The sequence below is a fragment of the Anabrus simplex genome, chromosome 1, assembly GCF_040414725.1.
Source record: "Anabrus simplex isolate iqAnaSimp1 chromosome 1, ASM4041472v1, whole genome shotgun sequence".
NCBI lineage: Eukaryota > Metazoa > Arthropoda > Insecta > Orthoptera > Tettigoniidae > Anabrus > Anabrus simplex.
The window spans coordinates 1096022586-1096047520 of record NC_090265.1 but is presented as its reverse complement, the minus strand read 5'-3'; the positions used below and the strand labels follow the sequence as shown (position 1 = coordinate 1096047520).

The 24935-nt window shown below is 40.6% G+C and overlaps 1 protein-coding gene across 6 annotated transcripts in view; it reads right to left on the bottom strand.

The window, feature by feature from the left end:
• Positions 1 to 24935, bottom strand: part of LOC136858040 (diacylglycerol kinase theta) — a 559022-nt gene that overhangs the window by 329705 nt on the left and 204382 nt on the right. For all 6 annotated transcript variants that reach the window (XM_067137265.2, XM_067137270.2, XM_067137266.2 and 3 more), the window contains exon 2: positions 8323 to 8402. In XM_067137265.2, the coding sequence (XP_066993366.2) occupies positions 8323 to 8402 (80 nt within the window). The remainder of the gene's footprint in view (positions 1 to 8322; positions 8403 to 24935) is intronic.

The window sequence follows — 24935 nt, the reverse complement described above, 5'->3', positions numbered from 1 at the left end:
AAGATTTCCACTTCCGGAGATGCATATGGCCCTGAGGTTCACTCAGCCTACACCGAATATGAGTACCAGGTTAATTCTTGGGGCAAAGGCGGCCGGGCGTAGAGCTAACCGCTCTATCCCATCAAGTGCTGAGGTTACGGATAGTGGAAGCCTTTACCTTCCACCCCTCCAAGGGCCTTCATGGCCTGTACGGAGAAGACTTTGCTTTGCTTTTTTGCTTACTTTATTATAACTTGTAATGTTAAGCTAGTAGTAAGCTCAACCTATAGTTTTGTAAGCCATAGTGTTAAGTACTGGAAATAATTAAGTTGTGTGAGAATTTGTATATAATGACGCTGGATTTAGAAAGTTAAACTTTTTTTTTGCTACGGGCTTTACGTCGCACCGACACAGATAGGTCTTATGGCGACGATGGGATAGGAAAGGCCTAGGAGTTGGAAGGAAGCGGCCGTGGCCTTAATTAAGGTACAGCCCCAGCATTTGCCTGGTGTGAAAATGGGAAACCACGGAAAACCATTTTCAGGGCTGCCGATAGTGGGATTCGAACCTACTATCCCCCGGATGCAAGCTCACAGCCGCGCGCCTTTACGCGCACGGCCAACTCTCCCGGTGAAAGTTAAACTAGTAGTAAGCTCAACCTATAGCATTGTAACCCGTAGTGTTAAGCACTGGAAATACTTAAGTTGTGTTTGAATTTGTATATGATGATGCTGGATTTACAATGTTAAACTAGTAGTATTTCTTGTAATATTTTCCATTCCATGGAATTGCTTGTTGTACTCTTGTTGTTTGTTTGTTGCGTAATTATGTTAACTTTACTGTATTATTACACTACTGTAAGGGACCATTGCCACCGGGATATTTACCATTTGCGATGTATTTGTTAATAATAATAATAATAGTAAAAACTTACGGATGGGGAGGTCTGTGACATTAGTAAGGCCTCTCCCTAGTGTTAGGCCACACTTTAGACATCTGAGTATGGTGAAGTCTTGTGGAGACAAGCTGAACTTTTTGAACACCATGTAATTTTGAAGCCTGTTATGAGATGTCACAACTTTGCTTTGTGGTACCACCTAGGGAACTGGAATGAATTCTCTTTAGTGGAAAATTGTAATAATTAGGAGTTGGCACTTCCTGGATTATATATTTAGTTCTTGCGTTGCCCCTACTGAACTCTCTAAACTTAACCTTTATTGGACGGGCGTGTGTGTGTGCGCGCGCGCGTGTTCCTTGGCGGACGGAGTATTAGTAAGGTCCGAGCCCATGCTGGCCAGAGTTTTCTTTCCTAGCGGCAGTACGAACTACACCGTCTTACTTATACTCTCGTAAACATTAGAGATTTTGAAAGAACAACTTCGAATAAGGATTGGATTAGTCCACACAAAATGGGGAATACGATGATAGTACTTGATTTATAAAAAATATTTACATTTTTAATAAGTCCAATCAATCTCTTATTACACTACGTTACATTTGAATTTGCACACACTGTATACAATATTGCATGTAAGAAAACCTTTGATATGGCATGAAAATCTCCCTGAGTCATTCGTTAGATATGCAGCAATAGTATTGCTTGACATTGGTGTTGGTTACTGAGTGCATGATTCGAAGCAGTGTATCGATTCATTCAAAGTGTCCGAGTGAATCGATTCACAGGAACGGCGAGCTCACGGCACACGATTCAACTGACTCGCAGCGAACAGTGCTAAGTGACACACTCACGGGTCACTAGCGGGACACTGGATATTGGCGGGGAGCCGAGCTTCCGCTGCAGCAAGAGACACAGTGAATCATAGCACACTGAAAGAATCGTGCGCAATCACTGCTCGGTGAGACACAAGACACACACGGCTCCTTATCGGCACACTGGACACTAGCGAGGAGCCGAGCTTCCGCTGCAGCGAAACATACGATGAGCCATAGCACACTGAAAAAATCGTATGCAGTCACGGATCAGTGAGACAACACACACGCGGTTCATTATCGGCACAGTGAACAGTGGCGAGGAGCCGAACTTCCTCTGAAGCAATGCATACAGAGCCATGGCACACTGAAAGAATCGTACGCTATAATGGACTTTCGAGCTCAGCTCATTTGAAAATAATACCCACTTACATTCACAGTCCTCTTTTTACAGGGAGTTTTAAATAATAGATGGATTTATTTGCAGTGTTAAAAAGGAAGTCAAAACATAATTCCAAAGTAACTAGCTTGTAAATAGGTAGGCTATTAGGTTATTCTATTTACCATATTAGTTTAATCAATCAGTAATTTTTTAACTAGTTGACGTTCGACAATTAATTCAACTGAGCTCTCTAGCCTCTCCGCCTGACTGAGTGGCTCAGAGGGTTGAGGCGCTGGGCTTCTGAATCCAACTTGGCAGGTTCGATCGTGGCTCAGTGCGATGGTATTTGAAGGTGTTCAGCCTCGTGTAGGTAGATTTACTGGCCCGTAAAAGAGCTTCTGCGGGACTAAATTCCGGCACCTCGGTGTCTCCAAAAACCATAAAAGTTGTTAGTGGGACGTAAAGCCAATAGCATTGTTATCTAGCCTACCCTATGACTATGAGTCATGCTCATAACCACTCTAAAGTCTCTGTTTTATATTCGGAAGAACCGCTCGGTATTCTCTCAGTTCGTGTGTCGCATCATTGCACAATATTTCAAATAATCGAATCACGAGGTCACCGGTGTACGTGGACAGTGAGTAAGTGAGCAGACTGATGCAATAGCTTAAATAAAAAGATGTTTAATCAGAAAACCAGTGGGCTACTGTACATCTCATGTAGCCTATACAAAATATGACGATTTAAAAATCCTCTGCTGATAGAAAAAGACATTTTCAATTATGACCGAGCAAGTTGGCAGTGCGTTTAGGGTCGCGTAGCTATGAGCTTGCATTCGGTGGATGGTAGGTTCGAATCCTACCGTCGGTAGCCGTTAAGATGGTTTTCCGTGGTTTCCCATTTTCACACCAGGCACATGCTGGTGTTGCGTCTTAATTAAGGCCACGGTCGCTTCCTTTCCACTTCTAGCCCTTTCCTATCTCTTCGTTGCCATAAGACCTATATGTGTCGGTGCGACGTAAAGTAAATTATTTGATTTATATTTAATATGTGGGCTACTTATTGTGGACACAGGTACTTTTACATCTAATATACTGTGACTTTCAGAGAACTGTGGAAAACAATTAGGTAGTGTATAAAATTTGAGCTATGTCAGTAATTATTATTATTATTATTATTATTATTATTATTATTATTATTATTATTATTATTATTATTATTATTATTAACTACGAAAGTTTTGTGCTGTAATATAATTAGCAAGTATAGCACTGAATCTGAAAGTTAGATGACGCACAGGAAAGCAGTTCATAGAATGAAGACGAGATGGCAGCAGCAAGCACTGAATGTTGTTGCTGCTGTCTTATCACTACACACTATCGAATATCCCATCACTACTTGACATGGCAGTTTATATTCTAAGATCAGTCGAGGTCAGTAACAGGAAACTATTGCTCTGACGCAATGACAGGAAACAGGCCATGCTGAGGTGAAGGCTCTACAAGGAAGTGGTGAGTTATTTTGTTCTTATCGCTTTATATCACATTACACTTCTCGAGGCACAAAAACAACATTCAAAAGAATGAATGATTTCATAAAAAAGAAGGTGAAAACATGGACCTTAGGAAGGTACTTTTGGTGTGGTACATTTGCAGCAAGGATACAAGCAAAGTGCTACACCACATTCCTCACAATGGAAATTTTATCCTAATGCCTTTCCCTTCTTCTCGGAGCACACTTTGCACCTGCGATATGATCCCTTCTGAGGCCAATGTTTAGAACTTTTCATTTCAAGGCGAGACACACGTGCAGTGCTGGTAATCGGTCTACCAAGATTAGTGTATGGTAGTTCTGAGTTCATGTCTTGAGCAGCAGATTTCTAAGAAGTAGCTCACGAACTCCTTGTGAGACAGCTTACCTTCACACGACGCGTGAATGATGAAGGCGTTCAAAATAACTATGTTCAACAGATGGAAAAAATAGTTTCATTGTCCACTTCCATGTTCAGCAGGAAATATCATAACTAATGGCCATACGATCACCCTTGTCAAAATAACCCATATGCGTATTGTAGCTCTCGATTATTGCAAGCTCCGATGCAATCCCATTGTCATCCATAAATTGACCGGATGGTGGGGGATCATACATGTCAGTAAATACACTTCCCTCTTATCTTTCCAACTTACTGGGCACAGGTTTCCCTTCACTTTGCTAATAGCATCTCCCTTCTCTCGCACGTCCAGCCATGTTCACTTCTCTTAAGGAACTAACTGCTTTATTTATAGTGGGAGAAGCAGCAGCCAAATTCTTCTGCGCATTTTCGAAAGCCATCATTCACGGTATTGCGCATTGTAGTGACTCATATATTAGTAACAAAACGAGTATATCATTTTCATAAGCCAGAATTCACGGCAAAATGAGATATAAATTACGTGGCTGATACATTGACCGCTCGTCTATTTTGATTGGGTTTGGCTATGGTTGAAATTTCGACCGCTCGTCCTTTTCGAGGCGTAATTCTCTGGTTGATAATTCGACCACTCCTTCAATAAAGGTTTTTAAATCAACCAATCATAGTCCAGCTCACCTTTATAATTAAGACATATTTTGGTCTCACGACATCTTCTTCATTTCTGTATCAACGCACGAGGGTCTCCCGCAAATAAGGCAGCGGATGACCTGGAGCAACATCTAAGGTAGGCAGCTTTCTTGTTCCTGATCATGTGAACTTACTTACTTGTGTGTGGCAACGGGAAGATACGAGCACTCTCCTCTAGCATGAAACGGTCAGGGTTGTACCACAATTACTTGGTTTTAATGTGGGGTTGTCCGACTCGTTGGCTGAATAGTCAGCGTACTGGCCTTCAGTTCAGAGGGTCCCGGGTTCGATTCCCGGCCGGGTCGGGGATTTTAACCTTCATTGGTTAATTCCAATGGCCCGGGGGCTGGGTGTTTGTGCTGTCCCCAACATCCCTGCAACTCACACACCACACATAACACTATCCTCCACCACAATAACACGCAGTTACCTACACATGGCAGATGCCGCCCACCCTCATCGGAGGGTCTGCCTTACAAGGGCTGCACTCGGCTAGAAATAGCCACACGAAATTTAAAAAAATGTGGGGTTTCCTAAATTAATTTAATTTTGTAAACTGTAGGTTTTCTAAGTTCTCAAGTTAAAGACGTAACCACCCGACTGGGTGTTATGTTACAAGAATGCATGAGTGTGGACCACCGTTTCCCTTGTTCGTTTTTCATTTATTGAGATTAAGTTTTCTAAATTGAATATTTCTCCTTTTTGCATTTTCAGTTGTTAATCCCTTCTTAATCACAAGGTATGGCTTATCCACTGTGTCACAGGGCCTTCTGCCCCATCTATATATTAAAAACACTAGACTGATTTTTGTTACGAGTGTGAGAGAACGGCTGAACCGAATGACATTATAAAGCATTCCGACAAAAGCTCTCGGCCTGTAAATTTGCAGAGTATCTTTAAAAGTATAAACATTTCTTGCCATATAAGACGGTTGGGGCAAAAGTCATTGAAACTATTTTTTTCTTGCAAATATGTGATCAGATCACAAACCACAATCTGTCACGTGGAAGCTATGCGGGCATAGTGTGTATTCACAACAATACATGGCTCTGTGATTGCTCGTAGTAGCACAGAGAACGCTGTGAAATCGGTTGTGTTGCGAGATGGAAGTAACCAATGTTGAGCAGCGCGCATACATCAAAATGCGAGAGAATGTCACAGTAAATTGGTGGAAGTCCTAGAGAATAATGCCCTCCCTACACCGTAAAGTAGCACGTTAGAAACATTTCAGTAAGGACATGTGGCAATAGGTAATCAGCAACGCTCAGGATGACCTGTCAGTGTCTGGACCGACGTGGCACGTGCCGTCATTGAGCAGTTCCTGGAGGAATACAGACAATGGATACTACTGGGGTTAGGGATTTTCTCGCCGTCTCTGAAAGCGGACTGCTTACTCCTGCACCTCATCCTTTGTTTTGGATTCGGCCGGGTGACGACACAGCTTTAATCTCGCACCTAGCCGACACAAAAAAGCAAATCGTCTGACACCACGATGGAAGTCGGCCGCCCGCAAATATCCACCTGCCTCGTCCTGGATGTTGACACTGCAATTTCCATAGACTCAATCCTCTCCGATCTCCGCCCAGCTATATGACGAACTCGACCCAGTATCTTCTGTTCTTCTCTACTGCAACACTCCAGCTGCACGTGATCGCCTTCTTCACACTGGAGCATACATCTGCTGTCGTCTCCATAGAGTGGTCACTTCTCCTGGACGTCTTCTCACCGAGCTCCAGGCCACTTCATCTGCCAACGCTACTTCGACTGCCGTCTCCACGCCCCCTCCATAAACCCTCCGCCACAACACACACCCCCGCCCCAACCTTCGTGCTTCCCTCGCACCATCACCACTACTACTGTCACCACCACCTCCCCTGCACCCCACCCTTCCTTCACAACCCCTGCTCTGGTGAAATCCCATTCAACCCCTCTAATGGCAGCTACTTTCCCCAGTCCTCCTCAAACTCTTCAACAACCCGCATCTCCACCCCCACCTGCAGCAAACACGGCACATCCCTCGTCATCACCACCAACGAACTACACCTGCGTCGTCCGCGGCGTACATCCACTCCTGCAAGCCGAAGACATCGTCCAGGCACTCCGCATGGCAGACACGCCTATTCGACGAGCGTCCCGCATCTATCACGCCTCAGGACCTACACGCCTTGTGCGACTTCACCTACCGGACGCACAACATCTCATCGCCACTGGACTACATCTTCACGGCCGCTACCATCACATCGAACCGTCTCATTCTCCTCCCAAAACCTCTAACCGCCGTACCACGTCCCGTCGCCGTCCCCGGCCCGCTCCTTCTTGCCAAACATCTAGTCCGCCCAGCCTCCTTTCCCCACCATCGTCCCTCTTCCATTTCTTACTCACTTCCCTGTTCAACTTCTCTTCCCTCTTCCACATACTCGCCCTTCATCTCCCACCTCCCAATCTAGCATAACCTTTCCTTCGTTCCATCTTAGTTGCATAACCTTTCCCCTACTGCTTACACTGTACATCATGTCTCACTGTATCACTGTATCTCATTGTAAATAAAGCTCATAATATATTTATACCCCCTTAGCCAAGAGGCCACCTCCCCGCATCTCCTTTTCTATTTTTATATCACCTTTTACCCATCTCCTTCATCTAACGCAGCTCTTTTCCACGTCCAATCTCCTGGCCAGAGGGAGGGCGTGACCCTTCAGGTGGCCCGCCCCACCCCTTCATGGTGGGGAATGAAAACGTTCTCGAACGAATGAACTGGAGTTAAAGAGGGCACGTGGCATCGAGAAACGCAATACCCTGTAGATGGTGCGACGGTGTTCCTGATCTGACCTGATTGGAATTATACACCGTATGCTGTATATATATTACCCATTATTTCTTGAGGGACATTGCCCTTGCTTAAAATTTTAGCATTCTATTTCTCTCAACTTGGCCAAAGGTCTTTTTGAAATTAATAAATGCTATGTGGGTTTCAACATTAAATTATCTTGTGTTCTCCCATTAGTATTTTCATAGTGAATTACGCATTAGGGCATGATCAACCCTTCTGAAAACTCTGTTCTTAATTTCCAATTTTGTCTTGGTAATATTTTTTTAGTTTTTCTTTAATTATATTTATATAAATTTTGTATCCTGAGTTTATAATGCGTCTATAGTTCTCACAATCTTTTATATCACCCCTCTTACAAATGAGAACAGCAGTAATTGCTCTTTCCTAACTCTCTGATGGTCCTTCTTATGGTCTGGCTGTAGTATAGCATTTCCTCCACACTGGATGGAACGGATTTTACTGCCATGATTTGGTAACTGATGAATTTATGTGCCATTTCCTACAAAAAAAGGCTTCAGCAAGCCTCCTAAGCGAGAACTCCTCCACCCGCATCCACTGATTTACTCTTAGTTTGACAGGTTTGGTATTGGCCGCTTGACCCTTGACCAGGCAGTTGCAGGGAATACTGTATGCAATATTTAAATAACAATGGAAACAAAGTTATCCGTTAAATGGTACGGTACATATTTTGTTGGCTTCTGTTTAATACGTGGCTAATGCGCAGTCCTGCAAAGAGTGTTTTACTGAGGTTTAACTGTACATTCTGTACAAAGACATAATGTGGACACTAGGTCCAATTCTAAGAGTAAAGTCTCTGCTCACCTTGATGAGGCTGGCTGCAATGCTAGAGCAAGGGGACACCACAGTCTTGAGACAGCGGTCGTGCACCACGAAGTTGCAAACTGAAACAAGTAACAATGTAGCTCTCAAATGTCTAAATAAAATTCATACCTGAGGGATAAAATCAACATTAGCAAAAAAACCTTTTGCTACAATATTAATATTCTATCAATCAACATGAAATGAAGCGATAAAATATTTTAAAAAGTAGACGCCAATACAGTTCACAATAGCAGAAGGGAAACTTCCCTTTCTCACTAAATAAAAATCAGTCCCTTTTCAAGAAAATGCTTCTCCTCTATTCTCTTCTCTTCTAGCATAAAATAACACCAGACACACATCATTCTGTAAGCATATCCCTTATAAGAACGAAACAGCAGTAATGTTGGCTCCTTCAGTTCGATCATCACAATATTTTGGTTAAAAAAGTACCTTACACTTCAACCACAATAAAGTTAATTCTATATAAATAAATAAATAAATAAATAAATAAATAAATAAATAAATAAATAAATAAATAAAATAAATAAATAAATAAATAAATAATCTCACAAACAGTGCAGATCCCTAATTATAAGCCAATAATTTAGGCAATATTATCTTCTAAAGTTTTTTATACTCCTTTTCATGACACATTTGTCCTAATACCAATATAAATGGTCCGTTATTGGACATTATAAATTTTCCAGCTAACTCATTCAGAATGCAATAATAGCAGCATACACTTGCTGGACAGTACTACCTAAACTGTCTTATTTCTTTCTTCACACAGAGGAATCAAAATATCGTGGTTGATAACACTCTGGTAATAATAATAATAATAATAATAATAATAATAATAATAATAATAATAATAATAATAATAATAATAATAATAATAATAATAATAATAATAATAATAATAATAATAATAATAATCGTATGGCCTCAGCTATCATGTGCAACATATTAATTTAACGCCATCTGGCCGTCTGCTCGTCAATTTCGAAGTTCCATTTTACTCTAGGCCTACTAGATGGCAGACAGAGTAAACCGAAACTCCCTTGGGCGTCTGTGGCTGAGATTTACTGAAATTGACAATTTATATACAGTAGTAGGAATATAATAAGAATAATATAATAAGAATAATAGCAGCATACACTTGCTGGACAGTACTACCTAAACTGTCTTATTTCTTTCTTCACACAGAGGAATCAAAATATCATGGTTGATATTTGCGTCCCACTAACTACTTTTATGGTTTTCGGAGACACCGCAGGTGCCGAAAGTTTGTCCCACAGAAGTTCTACTGACACGAGTAGGATTACAACTTGGATTCCTAAAAATGAACTCTTTAAAAACTATGGGCTATATTATAAATTTACTGATTAAACATGTGATGTATCCAGTCTACTACTCAAATTTGTCGATTTTAAAGTCCACTTATTATGTTTACGTCAAGTTTGACATAACTATTTTTGCAATAAACAAATGATCTAAGATTAATCAGTCCTATGTTAAAAACACACATAAACATACACACTTAAAAATGTTTTAAAAATTAGATCTATGAACTACTGTGTTTGCATCCGCATATAAAATGCAATCTTCACAGACTTAGCCAATGAAATTCTATTGCAGTTGGCAACAATATTTATCTAATAAGGTTCATGTCAAGTATGATCTATGGCTTGGCCTTCAACAGATGTGTCTGGCTGAAGGAACCTTGTAGAATAGGAGATCTTAGATCCAAAATATTTCAATAACGCCTAATAAGATCCGTTTTGAAATGTATATGTGTATGTGTGTATTTAACATTGGACTGATTCATCTTAGATCATTGTTTATTGCAAAAATGTGTTATGTCAAACATGATGTAAACTTAACAAGTGGACTTTAAAATCGACAAATTCTAGTAGTTAAGGCTGAATAAATCACATATTTATTCTGTGAATTTATAGTATAGTCCATAGTTTTTAAAGTGTTACTGTTAAGCATACAGGTTATATCCCTACTACCGGTACCTTATAGTAATTGTCTATTTTAGTTGCAATGGCTGGGGATGACCCTTAAAGGGACAAAACTGGTCCTGTGATGTATATAATGCAGTGGCGGCTGGTGGTATCTGACACTGGGTGTTGCACCAACATTTCCAGCGTCACATTTTTATAGCTTACAGAAATAACAAAAAACTCTATATCTGGCAATTACAACCCAGGAAATAAGAGGCTATATAGGCCTATACACTGTAACTACAGTTACTCTTAATAAAAACGTTATTGGCTTAATGTCCCACTAAAGACGTTCTAAGGTTTTCGGAGACGCTGAGGTGCCGGAGTTGTTTTAAATGCCGGTAAATCTACTGACACGGGGCTGACGTATTTGAGGACCTTCAAATACCCCCGGACTGAGCCCGGATCGAAAATGTCACGTTGGGGTCAGGAGGTGGTCTGGTATGGCATGGAAAAGAAATCACCCACCAAGTTGGACGTGCGGTAAGGGTCACGTAGCTGTGAGCTTGCATTCGGGGTATTGGGTTCGAACACACTATCGAAAGCCCTGAAAATGGTTTTCCGCGGTTTCCAATTTTCACACCAGGAAGATGCTGTGGCTGTGCCTTAATTAAAGCCACGGTCGCTTCCTTCAAACTCCTAGCCCTTCCCTATCCCATCGTCGCCGTAAAACCTATCTGCGTCGGTGCAACGTAAACGAAATTTGTAAATTAAAAAAATGGAAATGAATTACCTTTGCGAGAGGAGAGAAAGTAGGAATGAAGTAATCTCTGCAGAGTAGAGCAATCTAACGGGGACATTTGGAACTGTTTCTCTATAGGGGACTTGCTAGCAAATACAGTAGAGACAATACGCGACACTTACGGATTTAGCCTTGTTAAAATGGGAGACATATCGACGGTGGCGCTCCTAGTGACTTGACCTGAAAAGTCGCGCTAAATTCAATTATCAATGGAAATGCATATACGAAAATGGATAAATAAATTACGTCTAGAAAAAATGTATTATTGAGATAACTTTGAAGTTGCTAAGGCAATTCTGGATAAATGAATGAAGAATTATTTAAGAGGTTATTATTTAAAGACTAAAATTAGACATATAAAGAAGATGTGAAATGGACTGCTGTGAAATGGGTTGATCCTTCATTTATGCATTACTTTTTTTGCTTTAGCATTCCTGCCTGAACTTTTACGGTTAGATTATGTCTTTTTTTTTCTCATTTAAAAAACATTGTATCATCACATTAAGACACTTGTCAATAAAAATATCGGTACATTCCTTACACACATAATGCAATGAATTAACATTTAAAAGCTGGACAATTTTCCTCTTAACATGAAGCCTACTAACAGAAAGGAAATCTATAAAATCCCGGCTTTAATCTGAGAAGAGGGATAAAAGAAAGAAAAGTATGAAAATATTGTCGATAGTGATGCTTTGAGGAATATTTACGTACAATTAGAGTAAAAATGTAACATACCCTTGGCTGTATAGTCGAGGATTTTTGAAGTCGCTGGCCTGGAAATGATCTGAACAGATCTTATAATTCTTATATAAGCTTAACGTCCTTTCTTTCTTGTACATCTTATCCAAATCATTTCTGTGGCATTTCAAAACCCACAGATCACACCTACAACACCACATCGGTATTGACGGTTAACTGCTGCACTATACAATAAAATATGCGTATTATATTTTTAAGCCAGTTAAAATATGGGTCGAGCAGGTCAGAAGATTATGAAGTACTATAAAAATCTCTTTGTCACTCGAAGAATATATAATTATGCAAACACAATATTACTTACATTTTCTTGTCACGAGGGTAGCAAAAAAAAACCGTGCATTCTTCTCTACTTTATAGTTATTGCAGCCAAACACAGCACATACCTTTCCCCTCATCCTGAGAGGAGATATCAAGGAATGACACACGCTACTATTTAATTATGTCAACTCATTGAAAACGCATAAATAACACCAAAAACTTCACACACAAATACACGTGCTCTTATGACAGAATCAATAGTTCTCTCAGGTCTACCCGCTAGAGAGAGATCTAATAGCTGTTCCTCCATATCTCGCTGAGTGTCGCGTATTGTCTCTACTGTATTTGTTGCTAGTCTCGTGCAACTCCCTGAGACCGGTACTGGCGAGCATGTTACCTGATGCTATGCAAGCTTAGGCTCGTCCCTGCTGAGTTGCACTGCGCCGCGCTGTCTGCTATGGAGTTGCCGTAGGAATGCAATCCCCCTGAGTTTGATTCGAAGCCAGCAACGTTTGTTGGTTCGTTATGAAGCATTAGTACAGCGAACGTCCGAAGATGGTTTTAACATGTTTTCGAATACATGTTAGGTTTATTAAACTAAAACATTAGAAGCTATTTCTTTTGCTAGGGGCTTTACGTCGCACCGACACAGATAGGTCTTATGGCGACGATGGGATAGGAAAGGCCTAGGAGTTGGAAGGAAGCGGCCGTGGCCTTAATTAAGGTACAGCCCCAGCATTTGCCTGGTGTGATAATGGGAAACCACGGAAAACCATCTTCAGGGCTGCCGATAGTGGGATTCGAACCTACTATCTCCCGGATGCAAGCTCACAGCCGCGCGCCTCTACGCGCACGGCCAACTCGCCCGGTAAAACATTAGAAGAAAAGACGACAAATGAAGTGCAAAATTATTGGGAGTTGTACAACCCTGCAACAATACCACGCACCATCCCTGATATAATGTGAATAAAACTTACATCAAATATTAATTTGTAAAGAATAGGTGACATTCCTTTAATTCTTATACTTGTGATTCAAAGTGTTAGTCATTGTACTTCACTTGTGTTAGCTAATGGGAAGCCTGTTGATAGGTTCTGGACTTTCTTAAACCCAGCAGGAAACAATACCTATACTCATTAGCTTATTATATAAAAGGGGTCCTCACTGGAGAGGAAAACGCAAAACTAGTCTTCCAAAGTTACGATAGTGCCAATGTTATGAGCAGCTGACAGTCCAGACTACAAACAATTGTATGAAAAGACTATCCATTTGTGTACTTTGTGCATTGTTATGCCCACCAAATAAATGTAATTCTGGTCCAGGCAGCTAGCCACAACAAAAATGTGTGATTGTTCTGTGCCACTATTAGTGAGATTGAGATTCCAGCATTTTTTTCTCATTTACATCAATGAGTGATCATTTTTAATAAGGTTGTGGGTGGAAGCACTCCACAGGTCTCAGCTATGAGATGGAACTTTAAATCAAGAAGTGTTCTTACGTTGCATGAGTGTACAGAAGTCGTATTGGAATGCTTGAAGAAAACTGAAGACACAAGCAGACAGACAACTACTATGTTTCAAGCACATTGACTACCTCTGAAAATACAACAGCCAACGTTAACTTTCTGGACGGAAATCTTTTAGAGTGTTATGCCTTACATGGATATTCTACACATCCAATTGCAAAAGCGTTCTTCTAACCCTGTATCAGTATGGTGCGCTGTAACGTCATTTGAAATTGGAATTTCAAAAGTAAAGGACAATGTTGACAGCATCATTGAGAAGGAAAATGTGCAAGAAGATAGCAGAGGGAAAAGAAGATGCAAAAATAGTCAATATTCAAGAACATTGCAGAGAATGAGGTGTGTGATGTGATTATAAATCATTTTCTCATTTACATCAAAGAGTGATCATTCTTAATAAGGTTGTGGGTGAAATAGCTCCTCAGATCTCAGCTATGAGATGGAACTTTAAATCAAGAAGTGTTCTTACATTGCATTCAAATTTTCCAACCGTTTACTGGCCTCCGTCTTCTTTGATCACCAACTCTTCCCATCTTTCCAAAATAAATTTCAAGAGGAGAATCTTATGCATATTATAGAATCCTATCATTTCCTTGACAAAAACAAACTAAAAACTGAACTGCAGGTGTCTTACTCAAGAAGTGATTTTAAAGAAATGAAGAATGTGACTGACCTCCTTATTCTCTCGATAGAAAACGATCTCAAGGAACCTTTTGAAGAAGTGATTACATTTTTGAAATTAATTACTACGGTCCCCATGTCTACTTCTGAAGCAGCCAAGTGGTTTCCAACTTGAAAGCTGAGTAAGATATTCCTAAGTAGTTCAGTGGATGAAGAAAGACTGTCTGCTCTAGCTATGGTGTACAACGTGAAGGAGATGACAGCCGCACCTCATTACCTTCATAGCTTACTTTTGCACTTTACAGATATCGCATTCTTTACAATGTCATAGATCAGTCTGTTATGGCTGCTCACTGTTCTCTATGCCTGACTTAACGTGTAGTTCGTCCCGATTAGACAGATGGCACCTCGTGTAACGGAGGATGGCTAAAGCAATTATTTCTAGCTTATCTTTGATTCGAGTTATCTCTGGGAGACATTAGTTTACGAGATGGGTTTCATCTCACATAAATGGCTCTACAAAAAGATTAAAACTTTATCTTGTATGGCTCCCTATGTTTAGAGTCAATGAATATGACTACTTAGTGTCAATGAATATGACTTCTCCAATCTGATGGTATTTTTTTTCTACTTATCCTTTCTTGGCTTGCCAATGTTATCCTAGTTTGTTTTCTGAGAGATTCCTGTTTTGTGTATTATTCTTTTATCATTTTGCTGCAAACTTATTTCACTGTTCTTCCTTTCTCTTCATGTCTGCTTGTTATGTAATCGTTCCTACATAGAGCTAAAGGTAGCACCGATCCGATTATTCGTGTGTGTGATGGACTTGTTTGTGGTTTTTTATTGGAGGCCTTTTATTTCTCTATGTCTTCGACGTTTGGCTCGAGCTTATGTTCTGTATTATGGTTTAACGCTGATACTGTACGATTCATGTTCACCTTGGTGTGCGATATGAATACGTGTTATGCGGCGTATAAGTTGTTATGTGTTCTGACTGGGTGAGCCAGGCCTCCTTGCGGTGACCCAGGTATCTGATGTGTGCTCTCAGATGTAGCTCATGAGCCGTCGACTGATTCATGTCATGCTGTTACGATTCATGTCGTAACGTGTTTTGATATTACATTTTGTATTCACTCTGCTTCGCATATTATTTGGTCTCTCTCTCTGTGTGGGTGTGGAGTGGTTATCGGAACTGTGTTACTTCTCAGTATCTTATGCTTATGTATCTCATTATTCTTATTTTATCTCGTTATTGTTTCCGGCTTCCTCAGTCGATTAATATGTTTATTTCGGGATTTTGCTCGCATTTTACTTGCTTTATGACATATGTTTATTTATTTCCATAACTATGGCAACTCCTTTTCTTACCTCATTGTGTTCCATATTTGTTTACTTTTCTGCCAGCCTTGGTTCACTGGCGTCTTTGATTTCTGGGGATGCAGTCTCTATAGAGATTGTTGAGAGCCTTGTTTTTTTTCTTTTTTACAAAAAAGCCTTGACTTTGTCTGGGGAGCCGTGATAATTTTATTGTGTGAAAGCTGTTTTTGCACCTCATGATTGCAAATGGTAAGAAAGAAATACTTTGGATCGTGTTTTAATTGCCACTGTCTAGTAACAAATAAAATTGTATCACGGTTTATGATACATATGTTGCGACGGTGTAAGATTCTATAAGATACAGATTGATATGTCAAGCGATTTGGTTGTGACTAGAGTATCTTTACAAACCATGTATGTGGTTATTGGACTCCCTGCATTTCCCATTTATTTGTTTTATGCCTATATTCCGTCCTTTTCTCTACAGGCTTATGTTAATAAACCTAATTAATTTAAATTAACCTATGCTCTACGTTAGTGTCTCTCTGCTTTGGGGACATGCCTTTTATACTTTGGTTCTCTAGTCTAAGAGGCCCGGATTCAGCTCCTGACAATTTTTATCCAGCTTCGACCGATCCAGAATGAATAGGTAGGTTGTGTCATGACCAATATGTTGGTTGATTTCAATGACAAAGTAATGGACTTGTTTACTGCCAGGAAGGAAAGAAGAATGTATTTTCTGTACAAACAGATGCCAGCTGTTATCACAATGCCAGCAATATTATCAGAAAAATGTATCAGTGTAAGGTAATTACACCTGATATTCTCTCTCACTCATTTCTCATTGTTTTAGTAACTTCTCTGAACTGCAACCATGAGCCTTAAAAGGAAAGTCGTGGTGCTAATCAAGTAATATCACTATTTACATCGATCTAAACACCAAGAAACTATACATTTGATCACTTTGTTTAAAGCAGTGAACCCCCAGATGTTTTATCCACATGCTGTAACTAATTACACTCAATGTTTTAGTTATTTACAAGCAAAAATATGCATCGACTGTTTAGAATAGAGTTGTGTCTAAAACTACCAGTATTTCCACTAATAATAATAATAATAATAATAATAATAATAATAATAATAATAATAATAATAATAATAATAATAATAATAATAATAATAATAATAATAATAATAATGGTTTTATGACCCACTAACTAATTTTAACTCCCCTGCAAACCATGTGACCTTGCCCCGGTGGGGAGGCGTACGCGTCCCAATGAAGCAGATAGCCAACCCACAGGTGCAACCATATCGGGTGGGTATCGGTCGAGAGACCAGGCTAACGAATGGTTCATCGAAAGGGGAGTAACAGGCCTTTCGGAAGTTATAAGGGCGGTCGTCTAGGTGAATGACTGATACGGCCTTGTAATAATACTCAACATGGCTTAGCTTTACAAGTGACAAGCTTCAACAGCTTCATTTCAAGTAATACTAATCCCGTATTGACTACAATCAATTAATGAATATTCAAGATAAACTTAAATATTATAACTAAGTGGTCCGCCTATTCAATACAATATATAGTTTATTATATTTAGTACATGTTTCGTCCCCTAAGGGACATCATCAGCTATTAATAAATTAACATTAATATATCAGAAATACAAAATAAATATTATTAAAATTGGAAAGACATATTAAAATTTTTTGATATATGTCGTAACCATTATATATTGTATTGAATAGGCGGACCACTTAGTTATAATATTTACGTTTATCTTGAATATTCATTAATTGATGGCTTAGCTTTGTTTATACTGCTACACGGCTGAAAGAAAGGGAAACTACAGCCGTAACTAACTCCCGAAGACATGCAGCTTTTTTGTATGAATGATATACTGATAATGGCTTCCTCCTGGATAAAATATTCCGGAAGTAAAATAGTCCCCAATTCGGATCTCCGGGTAGGGACTACACGAGAGGGAACGATCATCAGGAAGATGGATACTAACATTCTGCAAGTCGGAGTGTGCAGTGTTAGAAGTGTGAATCGTAGTGATAGGTTAGAGAATCTGAAACGGGAGACGGATAGACTAAAGTTAGATGTAGTTGGTATAGCTGAAGTACGTTGGCAGGAAGAACAGGATGTTTGGTCAGGCGACTGTAGAATTATCAACACAAAATCAAATAGGAAAAATGCAGAAGTTGGTTTAATAATGAATAAGAAAATAGGGTAGCGGGTAAGTTACTATGACCAGCATAGTGAAGGGATTATTGTTGTCAAGATAGACACCAAACCAATGCCCACCACAACAGTACAGGTCTATATGCCTACTAGTTCAGCGGATGATGAAAAAAAACGAAAGAATATATGAAGAGACAGAAGATTTAATACAATATGTAAAAGGTGACGAGAATCTAATTGTAATGGGAGACTGGAATGTAGTGGTAGGCCAAGGAAGAGAAGGTAAACAAAGGAATGAAAGAAAAAGTCGGCTGGTTGAATTCTGCAATGATCATAATTTAGTCCTTGCCAATACTTGGTTCAAACACCGTAAACGAAAGCTGTATACGTGGCTGAAACCTGGAGACACTGGAAGGTATCAAATAGACTCCATTATGATTAGGCAGAGATTCAGAAATCAGGTGTTGAATTGCAAAACTTTCCCAGGAGCAGACGTGGACACCGACCACAACTTGTTGGTCATGAAATGCCATCTGAAATTGAATAAATTGAAGAAAGAATGAATGCAAGGAGATGGGATCTAGACAAGTTGAAAGAAAAGAGTGTGAGGGATTGTTTCAAGGAACATGTTGCACAAGAACTACATGAAAAGGCTGAAGGAAACACGATCGAGGAAGAACGGACAGTCGTGAAAAATGAGGACAGTAGGGCTGCTGAAGAAATGTTAGGAAGGAAGGAAAGATCAACTAAGTATCAATGGATAACTCAGGAGATACTAGACCTGACTGATGAACGACGAAAATACAAGAATGCAAGAAATCAAGAGGGCAGAAAATAATACAGGCGATTAAAGAATGAAGTGGATACAAAGTGCAAAATAGCTAAGGAAGGAAGACTGGCTGAAGGAGAAGTGCAAGGATGCTGAAGACTATATGGTCCTAGGAGAGGTAGATGCTGCATACGGAAAATCAAGGAAACCTTTGGAGATAGGAAATCTAGATGTATGAATATTAAGAGCTCAAATGGAAAGCCACTTCTAGGAAAGGAAGAAAAAGCAGAACAGTTGCATCAAGGAACAGTCGTAGATGATTTGGTTCTGGAACAAGAAGAGGCTGTTGACGCTGATGAAATGGGAGACCCAATTTTGAGGTCAGAAATCAACAGAGCTGTAAGAGATCTAAATAGGAACAAGGCACCTGGAATTGATGACATTCCCTTTGAATTACTGTCTGTCCGGCTCCATGGCTAAATGGTTAGTGTGCTGGCCTTTGGCCACAGGGGTCCCGGGTTCGATTCCCGGCAGGGTCGGGAATTTTAAAACCATAATAGATTAATTTCGCTGACGCGGGGCTGGGTGTATGTGTCGTCTTCATCATCATTTCATCCTCATCACGACCCGCAGGTCGCCTACGGGAGTCAAATCAGAAGACCTGCATCTGGCGAGCCGAACTTGTCCTCGGACACTCCCGACACTAAAAGCCATACGCCATTTTATTTCACTGACTGCCTTAGGAGAAACCAGCATGGCAAGATTATTTCATTTAGTGTGTAAGATGTATAAGCCAGGAGAAGGGCCATCTGATTTTCTGCAGTATGTTGTTATACCTATTCCCAAGAAAGCCAGTGCTGACAAGTGTGAAAACTACCACACCATTAGTTTAGTACCTCACGCCTGCAACATTTTAACATGTATTATTTACAGAAGAATGGAAAGACAATTTGAAGCTGAGTTGGGAGATCAATTTGCCTTCAGAAGAAATGTAGGAACACGTGAACAATCCTGACTTTACATCTGATCTTAGAGGATCGAATTAAGAAGGACAATCCCACGTACATGGCGCTCGTAGATCTAGAAAAGGCATTCGATAATGCTGATTGGACCAAGCTATTTGAGATTCTAAAGGTAATTGGAATCAGATACCTAGAACGAAGAATTATCTACAATCTGTATAAAAATCAATCTGCAGTGATAAGAATCAAGGGCTTTGAAAAAGAAGCAGCAGCCCCCAAACATCCTCATGACCATATGAACACAGATCTATAACGTTCATTTGCAGCCGCTTTAATGTGATTACCCCAAAGAAGATCGTTCCTTATTTTAAACACCTTAGTATTAACAGTGATACTCATGAGGGATTTCACACCTTCAACACAGTAACTAAAACTGAAAGGACTTTTCCTCTTGGTGAAAGTTACAACCTGACTTTTCACCCTGTTTACCATCATACTATAGCCTGCTGTCCATTTCACAACTTCATCGAGATATTTTTTTGCAGAAATATTTTCATTACAGTACGAAAATTTCAGTACTTCCCTAGTATTAGTTGTTAGGGATCAATGTACCCTCATACTGAGGACTCTTTGGAAGAGGCATTTACTCTGTGGTGTTATGTAAAGTCTGTGGACTCAGTCAGCTGTGTATATGTATGTGAGCTGTGTCCCAGTCACTCTCCCCTGACCCTTAATACCACACCTTAACACCACCTTACCAACACAAACCTTGCCTGGTAACGCGTCTAACGTGCAAACAGGCACGTACTCCTGTAGTAGCTTTCCCACTTTTCCCTGCTATCTCTTTTCTTCTTAGAAATTAATAGCATGTCGGAGGCAATGTAGATTTTGTCGATTGCCACGCGGGGGGATCGGGCGTCGTCCCCCCACCCTCCTCCGAACAAAAAAAAAAAAAAAAAAAAAAAAAACCAAAAACCAGTCACTCTCATTGTGTATCAGATGGATGTAGCACTCAGTTGGAAGTCAGTCGTAGCACAGATGTTTCAACGTGTAGTAAGCTGATGTATTGACTTGTGTGTATTTGAAGAGTGGACTTGTACAGTTACCGTATATAGTATGTACTGTGATGTTGAATAAACCAGTATTTCTACTAAACAAGTGGTATTTCATCATGGTTATGTTACTCCTCGCATAGCCCGATAGATAGAGAGAGAGAGTGTTATGTGAATCATCCCCTTTTGACTCTAATGAGAGGAAGTATGGAAGAGGTCTGAAGATAGCGGCAAAACAACAAGAAAAGTCACGAAGGACTCTCGAGATTAAAGGCTGCTTGAACTAAGGATTCCAATACCTTCTGGTTCGGAAGAGAAGAAGAGTTACAAAGGGAGATCAGATAGGATAGATGAAAACGAGAAAGCTGGCGCAAGTAAGTGAAAGCAATGCCAAGTCCAGTTAGATTCCCCGTGCTCACAGTTGTAAGTTCCCCCACTGAGAATCCCTGGAGTATATACTCATAATTTATTGTATATACCTCTTTGCAGTTCAAAACCTCCCTCTCTTTGGGATCGAATATGAGCTGCATGTTGTAAACTTCTGACCATTCGAAAAGCTTATTTCAACACGTCTGGATATCCCCGATGAGTATGACGTGATAAAGTCACCTACAACTGCAGGATGAGCCAAAGTGAAATCCACTCCTATTTTCTTCTGGCCTGTGCTAAGTCAGATAGAACCTCCTATAATAAGGAGTTTAAAGGAAATGCAATAATGTTATTGGCTTTACGTCCCACTAACTACGTTTACGATTTTTAGAGACGCCGAGGTGCCGCAATTCAGTCCCGCGGGAGTTCTTTTACGTGCTAGTAAATTTACCGACACGAAGCTGACGTATTTGAGCATCTTCAAATACCACTGGACTGGGCCAAGATCGAACCTGCCAAGTTGGGGTCAGAGGGCCAGCGCCTCAACCGTCTGAGCCACTCAACCCGGCAGTTCCAAGGAAATACAAAGGTCTGTATTCGACCTACAATGTCCCGATACTGACATACGGAGTAGGTACTTGGACAGCAATAAAAGGAAATGAGAGTAGAGTTCAGGCGGCTGAGACGAAATTCCTTACTTAGAGGTATCGTAGGGAAGAAAAGAACAAGGTACAATCATAAATGAAGACATTAAAAAGAGAATTGGAGTTCCTAAACTACAGGACAATATAAACAAGCAAGCTGAGATGGTATGGACATATGATGCGAATGGGAAAGAAGACCGAGTTCCAAAGAAAGTATTTAGATATAGGCTATACCAACAAGTAAAAGGCCGGGCTGAGTGGCTCAGACGGTTAAGGCGCTGGCCTTCTGACCCCAACTTGGCAGATTCGATCCTGGCTCAGTCCGGTGGTATTTGAAGGTGCTCAAATACGTCAGCCTCGTGTCGGTAGATTTACTGGCACGTAAAAGAACTCCTGCGGGACTAAATTCCGGCACCTCGGCGTCTCCGAAAACCGTAAAAGAGTAGTTAGTGGGACGTAAAACAAATAACATAATAATAAACAAGTAAAAGACCACAAGGAAAGCCTCGAAAGAGGTGGACGGATACAGTGAAGGAGAGTATAGAGAAGAGAGGAGGAAAGATGGAAGAAATATTGGAAGCAGGAGAACTAGAAGAGTATTGGAGAGACAGGCAACGCTGGAGATCCTTCATCCATAACTCGACCCAGAAAAGAACTGGAAACAGGGACTGATGAACAAGAATAAGAGAGAAAGAAAAATGAACAACTTAGTCCGAGAGTACGAGAAAATATCAACAAACTTAGGTCTCCTCATCCATGAAGGTGTAGCTGAAGCTGAAGATCCCCATCAGTTAAAACAGCGCAAGAGAAAATTAGCAAACCATTTAAGTCAGCAATTGAATAGCGATTTGAATAGACCAACACAACTCCAAATCAGTGACAAGCATTATTTAATACCCACTCCCCTCCACCTGCTTTTGATTAGCCACGCAAAACTTGAGTTGCGCTGAACAGAGTCCGAACCAACCAAGGACGATGAGGTTCAATTTTCCCAACTGTGATGTTGATGCACCAAAGCAAAATAATACAATATATCGTCAACGAATGTGCATCCAGGGCCTACTATGGATCTGTGGAGGATTTAATACATGCTTCTGAAGGGGCTATAGAATGGCTGGACAACCCTGATTCGGCAATCCAAGCTCCCTTGCTGTTCAGTCGATTTTATAATTTGTATTTGTAAATATGTGTATACCGGGCGAGTTGGCCGTGCGCGTAGAGGCGCGCGGCTGTGAGCTTGCATCCGGGAGATAGTAGGTTCGAATCCCACTATCGGCAGCCCTGAAAATGGTTTTCCGTGGTTTCCCATTTTCACACCAGGCAAATGCTGGGGCTGTACCTTAATTAAGGCCACGGCCGCTTCCTTCCAACTCCTAGGCCTTTCCTATCCCATCGTCGCCATAAGACCTATCTGTGTCGGTGCGACGTAAAGCCCATAGCAAAAAAAAAAATGTGTATAATTACGTAAATGTAAATTTATGTATAATTTGCCATAAGCTAAATAAATCCGTAAGTAAATACCCACTCTTTCTTACATATAACATGCATATTTCCTGAAACGTGAAGAAGCAAATAATAAATCGTGTGGCTATTTCTAGCCGGGGGCAGCCCTTGCAAGGAAGACCCTCCGATGAGTGTGGGCAGCATCTGCCATGTGTAGGTAACTGCGTGTTATTGTGGTGGAGGATAGTGTTATGTGTGGTGTGTGAGTTGCAGGGATGTTGGGGTCAGCACAAACACCCAGGCCCCGAGACATTGGAATTAACCAATTAAGGTTAAAATCCCCGACCCGGCCGGCGAACCCGGGACCCTCTGAACCGAAGGTCAGTACGCTGACCATTCAGTCAACGAGTCGGACACGTGAAGAAGTGATAGAGGACAATAATAATGTATCAAGTAGTGCCAACAAAATAGGCCTAATCGTGGGAGCAGAACTGTTGTCAGAAGATGTGACTGGGAGAAGTTCAATCAACCTCCCGATACAACTGGAAGCAGTCAGTCTCAAAATGAAACTGAGGGGAGCTCAATCATTATCTAGAACTACATGCAGGATGATTTAGCCAGCCTTCAGATCAAAGTAGAAACAAGGCAGTCAGCCTCCGGAACAAATTAGAAATAGCCACTCCAGATATACTGCCTATCAACTAAGCGCTTCATTATCATTCTTGTAGTGTTGTGGTACGGGTAAAAGTATTATTATTATTATTATTATTATTATTATTATTATTATTATTATTATTATTATTATTATTATTACGGTATCACAAGTTTAAAAATCGTTCAGAACGTGGCCGACAATGTATTTTCAATGACCTGACCTGGAGATTGTTCTTCCACGTAAGGACTGCTATCTTTTCATCTATGCCTCAAACTACTCTTTGTATGGATGGGTGATACAATGTCGGTCTCTGGATGCCAAGATCACGGACAGAAACTCGGCAGAGGAAGTCGGATTTTAGAAGGACGGAAAAAAGTAAATTTGACAGTGGCAGTGGGCTATCAGAAGCACATGAGCACGTGAACACCCAGTTGTAACGCATATTCACACATTCATGGATACAGGTAATTCAAAATTGTTTCCTTTCTTCGATCTGATTTCGTCAATCGATCGAAAGCATTCGACTTATATCGAAGCTCCGTTACAGTGACAGCTGTTCGTTTCGAATGACAATGCCAGGGAGCACACTGGAGATTTTGCTACGAACCTTAAGACTATACGCATGCGCATGGAGATGACGTCATGGTTTATGCACGGATATATCCATAAGCGAGGAGCACAGTAAGGAATGTGCCTTTCCGTCTACAACCACCCTCAAACCAGGGATAGTATTATAATTGACCACAAGGGTCTGCCACCTCCCCTGTTACTACTGGCCACAGCTCCCAGAAGTTACTATTGTGTTACATCGCCGGAAGATTTCGTTAGTAGCTAATTCTGAACAGGTTTTCGTAATCACGGGATCAGAAAGCCAGAGCCTCACCCAAAGCCTGAGCGACTCTGCCCGGCAGTCGTAATTTCACTTTTCTTGTACACTCACAGATTAGTCTCTGGAAAATGCATCCTCGGTTACAAAGGTTCTACCATATTATGAGTAGAGAAGCAACCGTACAAGGAACTTTTAGTGAAATGATTTAAGTGACTTTGTACTTATTTGCATTCTACTTTGGTATATTTCAGACGTGAACACAAATTTTGTTGTGAACCTCCTGAAAATTTAGTCACGAGCCGCCGCTGAAATTTGACAGTGCATGCCGTACGACGACGCCATTGAAAATATATTTAGGGACGCATTTCGTGTTTACCCGACAAAATTAGTTAAAAACTCGGCAGCAGGCAGCAGGTCACCAACAGAGTTTCGGCTTTCCTGACAGAGTAAAAAAAAAAAAAAAAAAAAAAG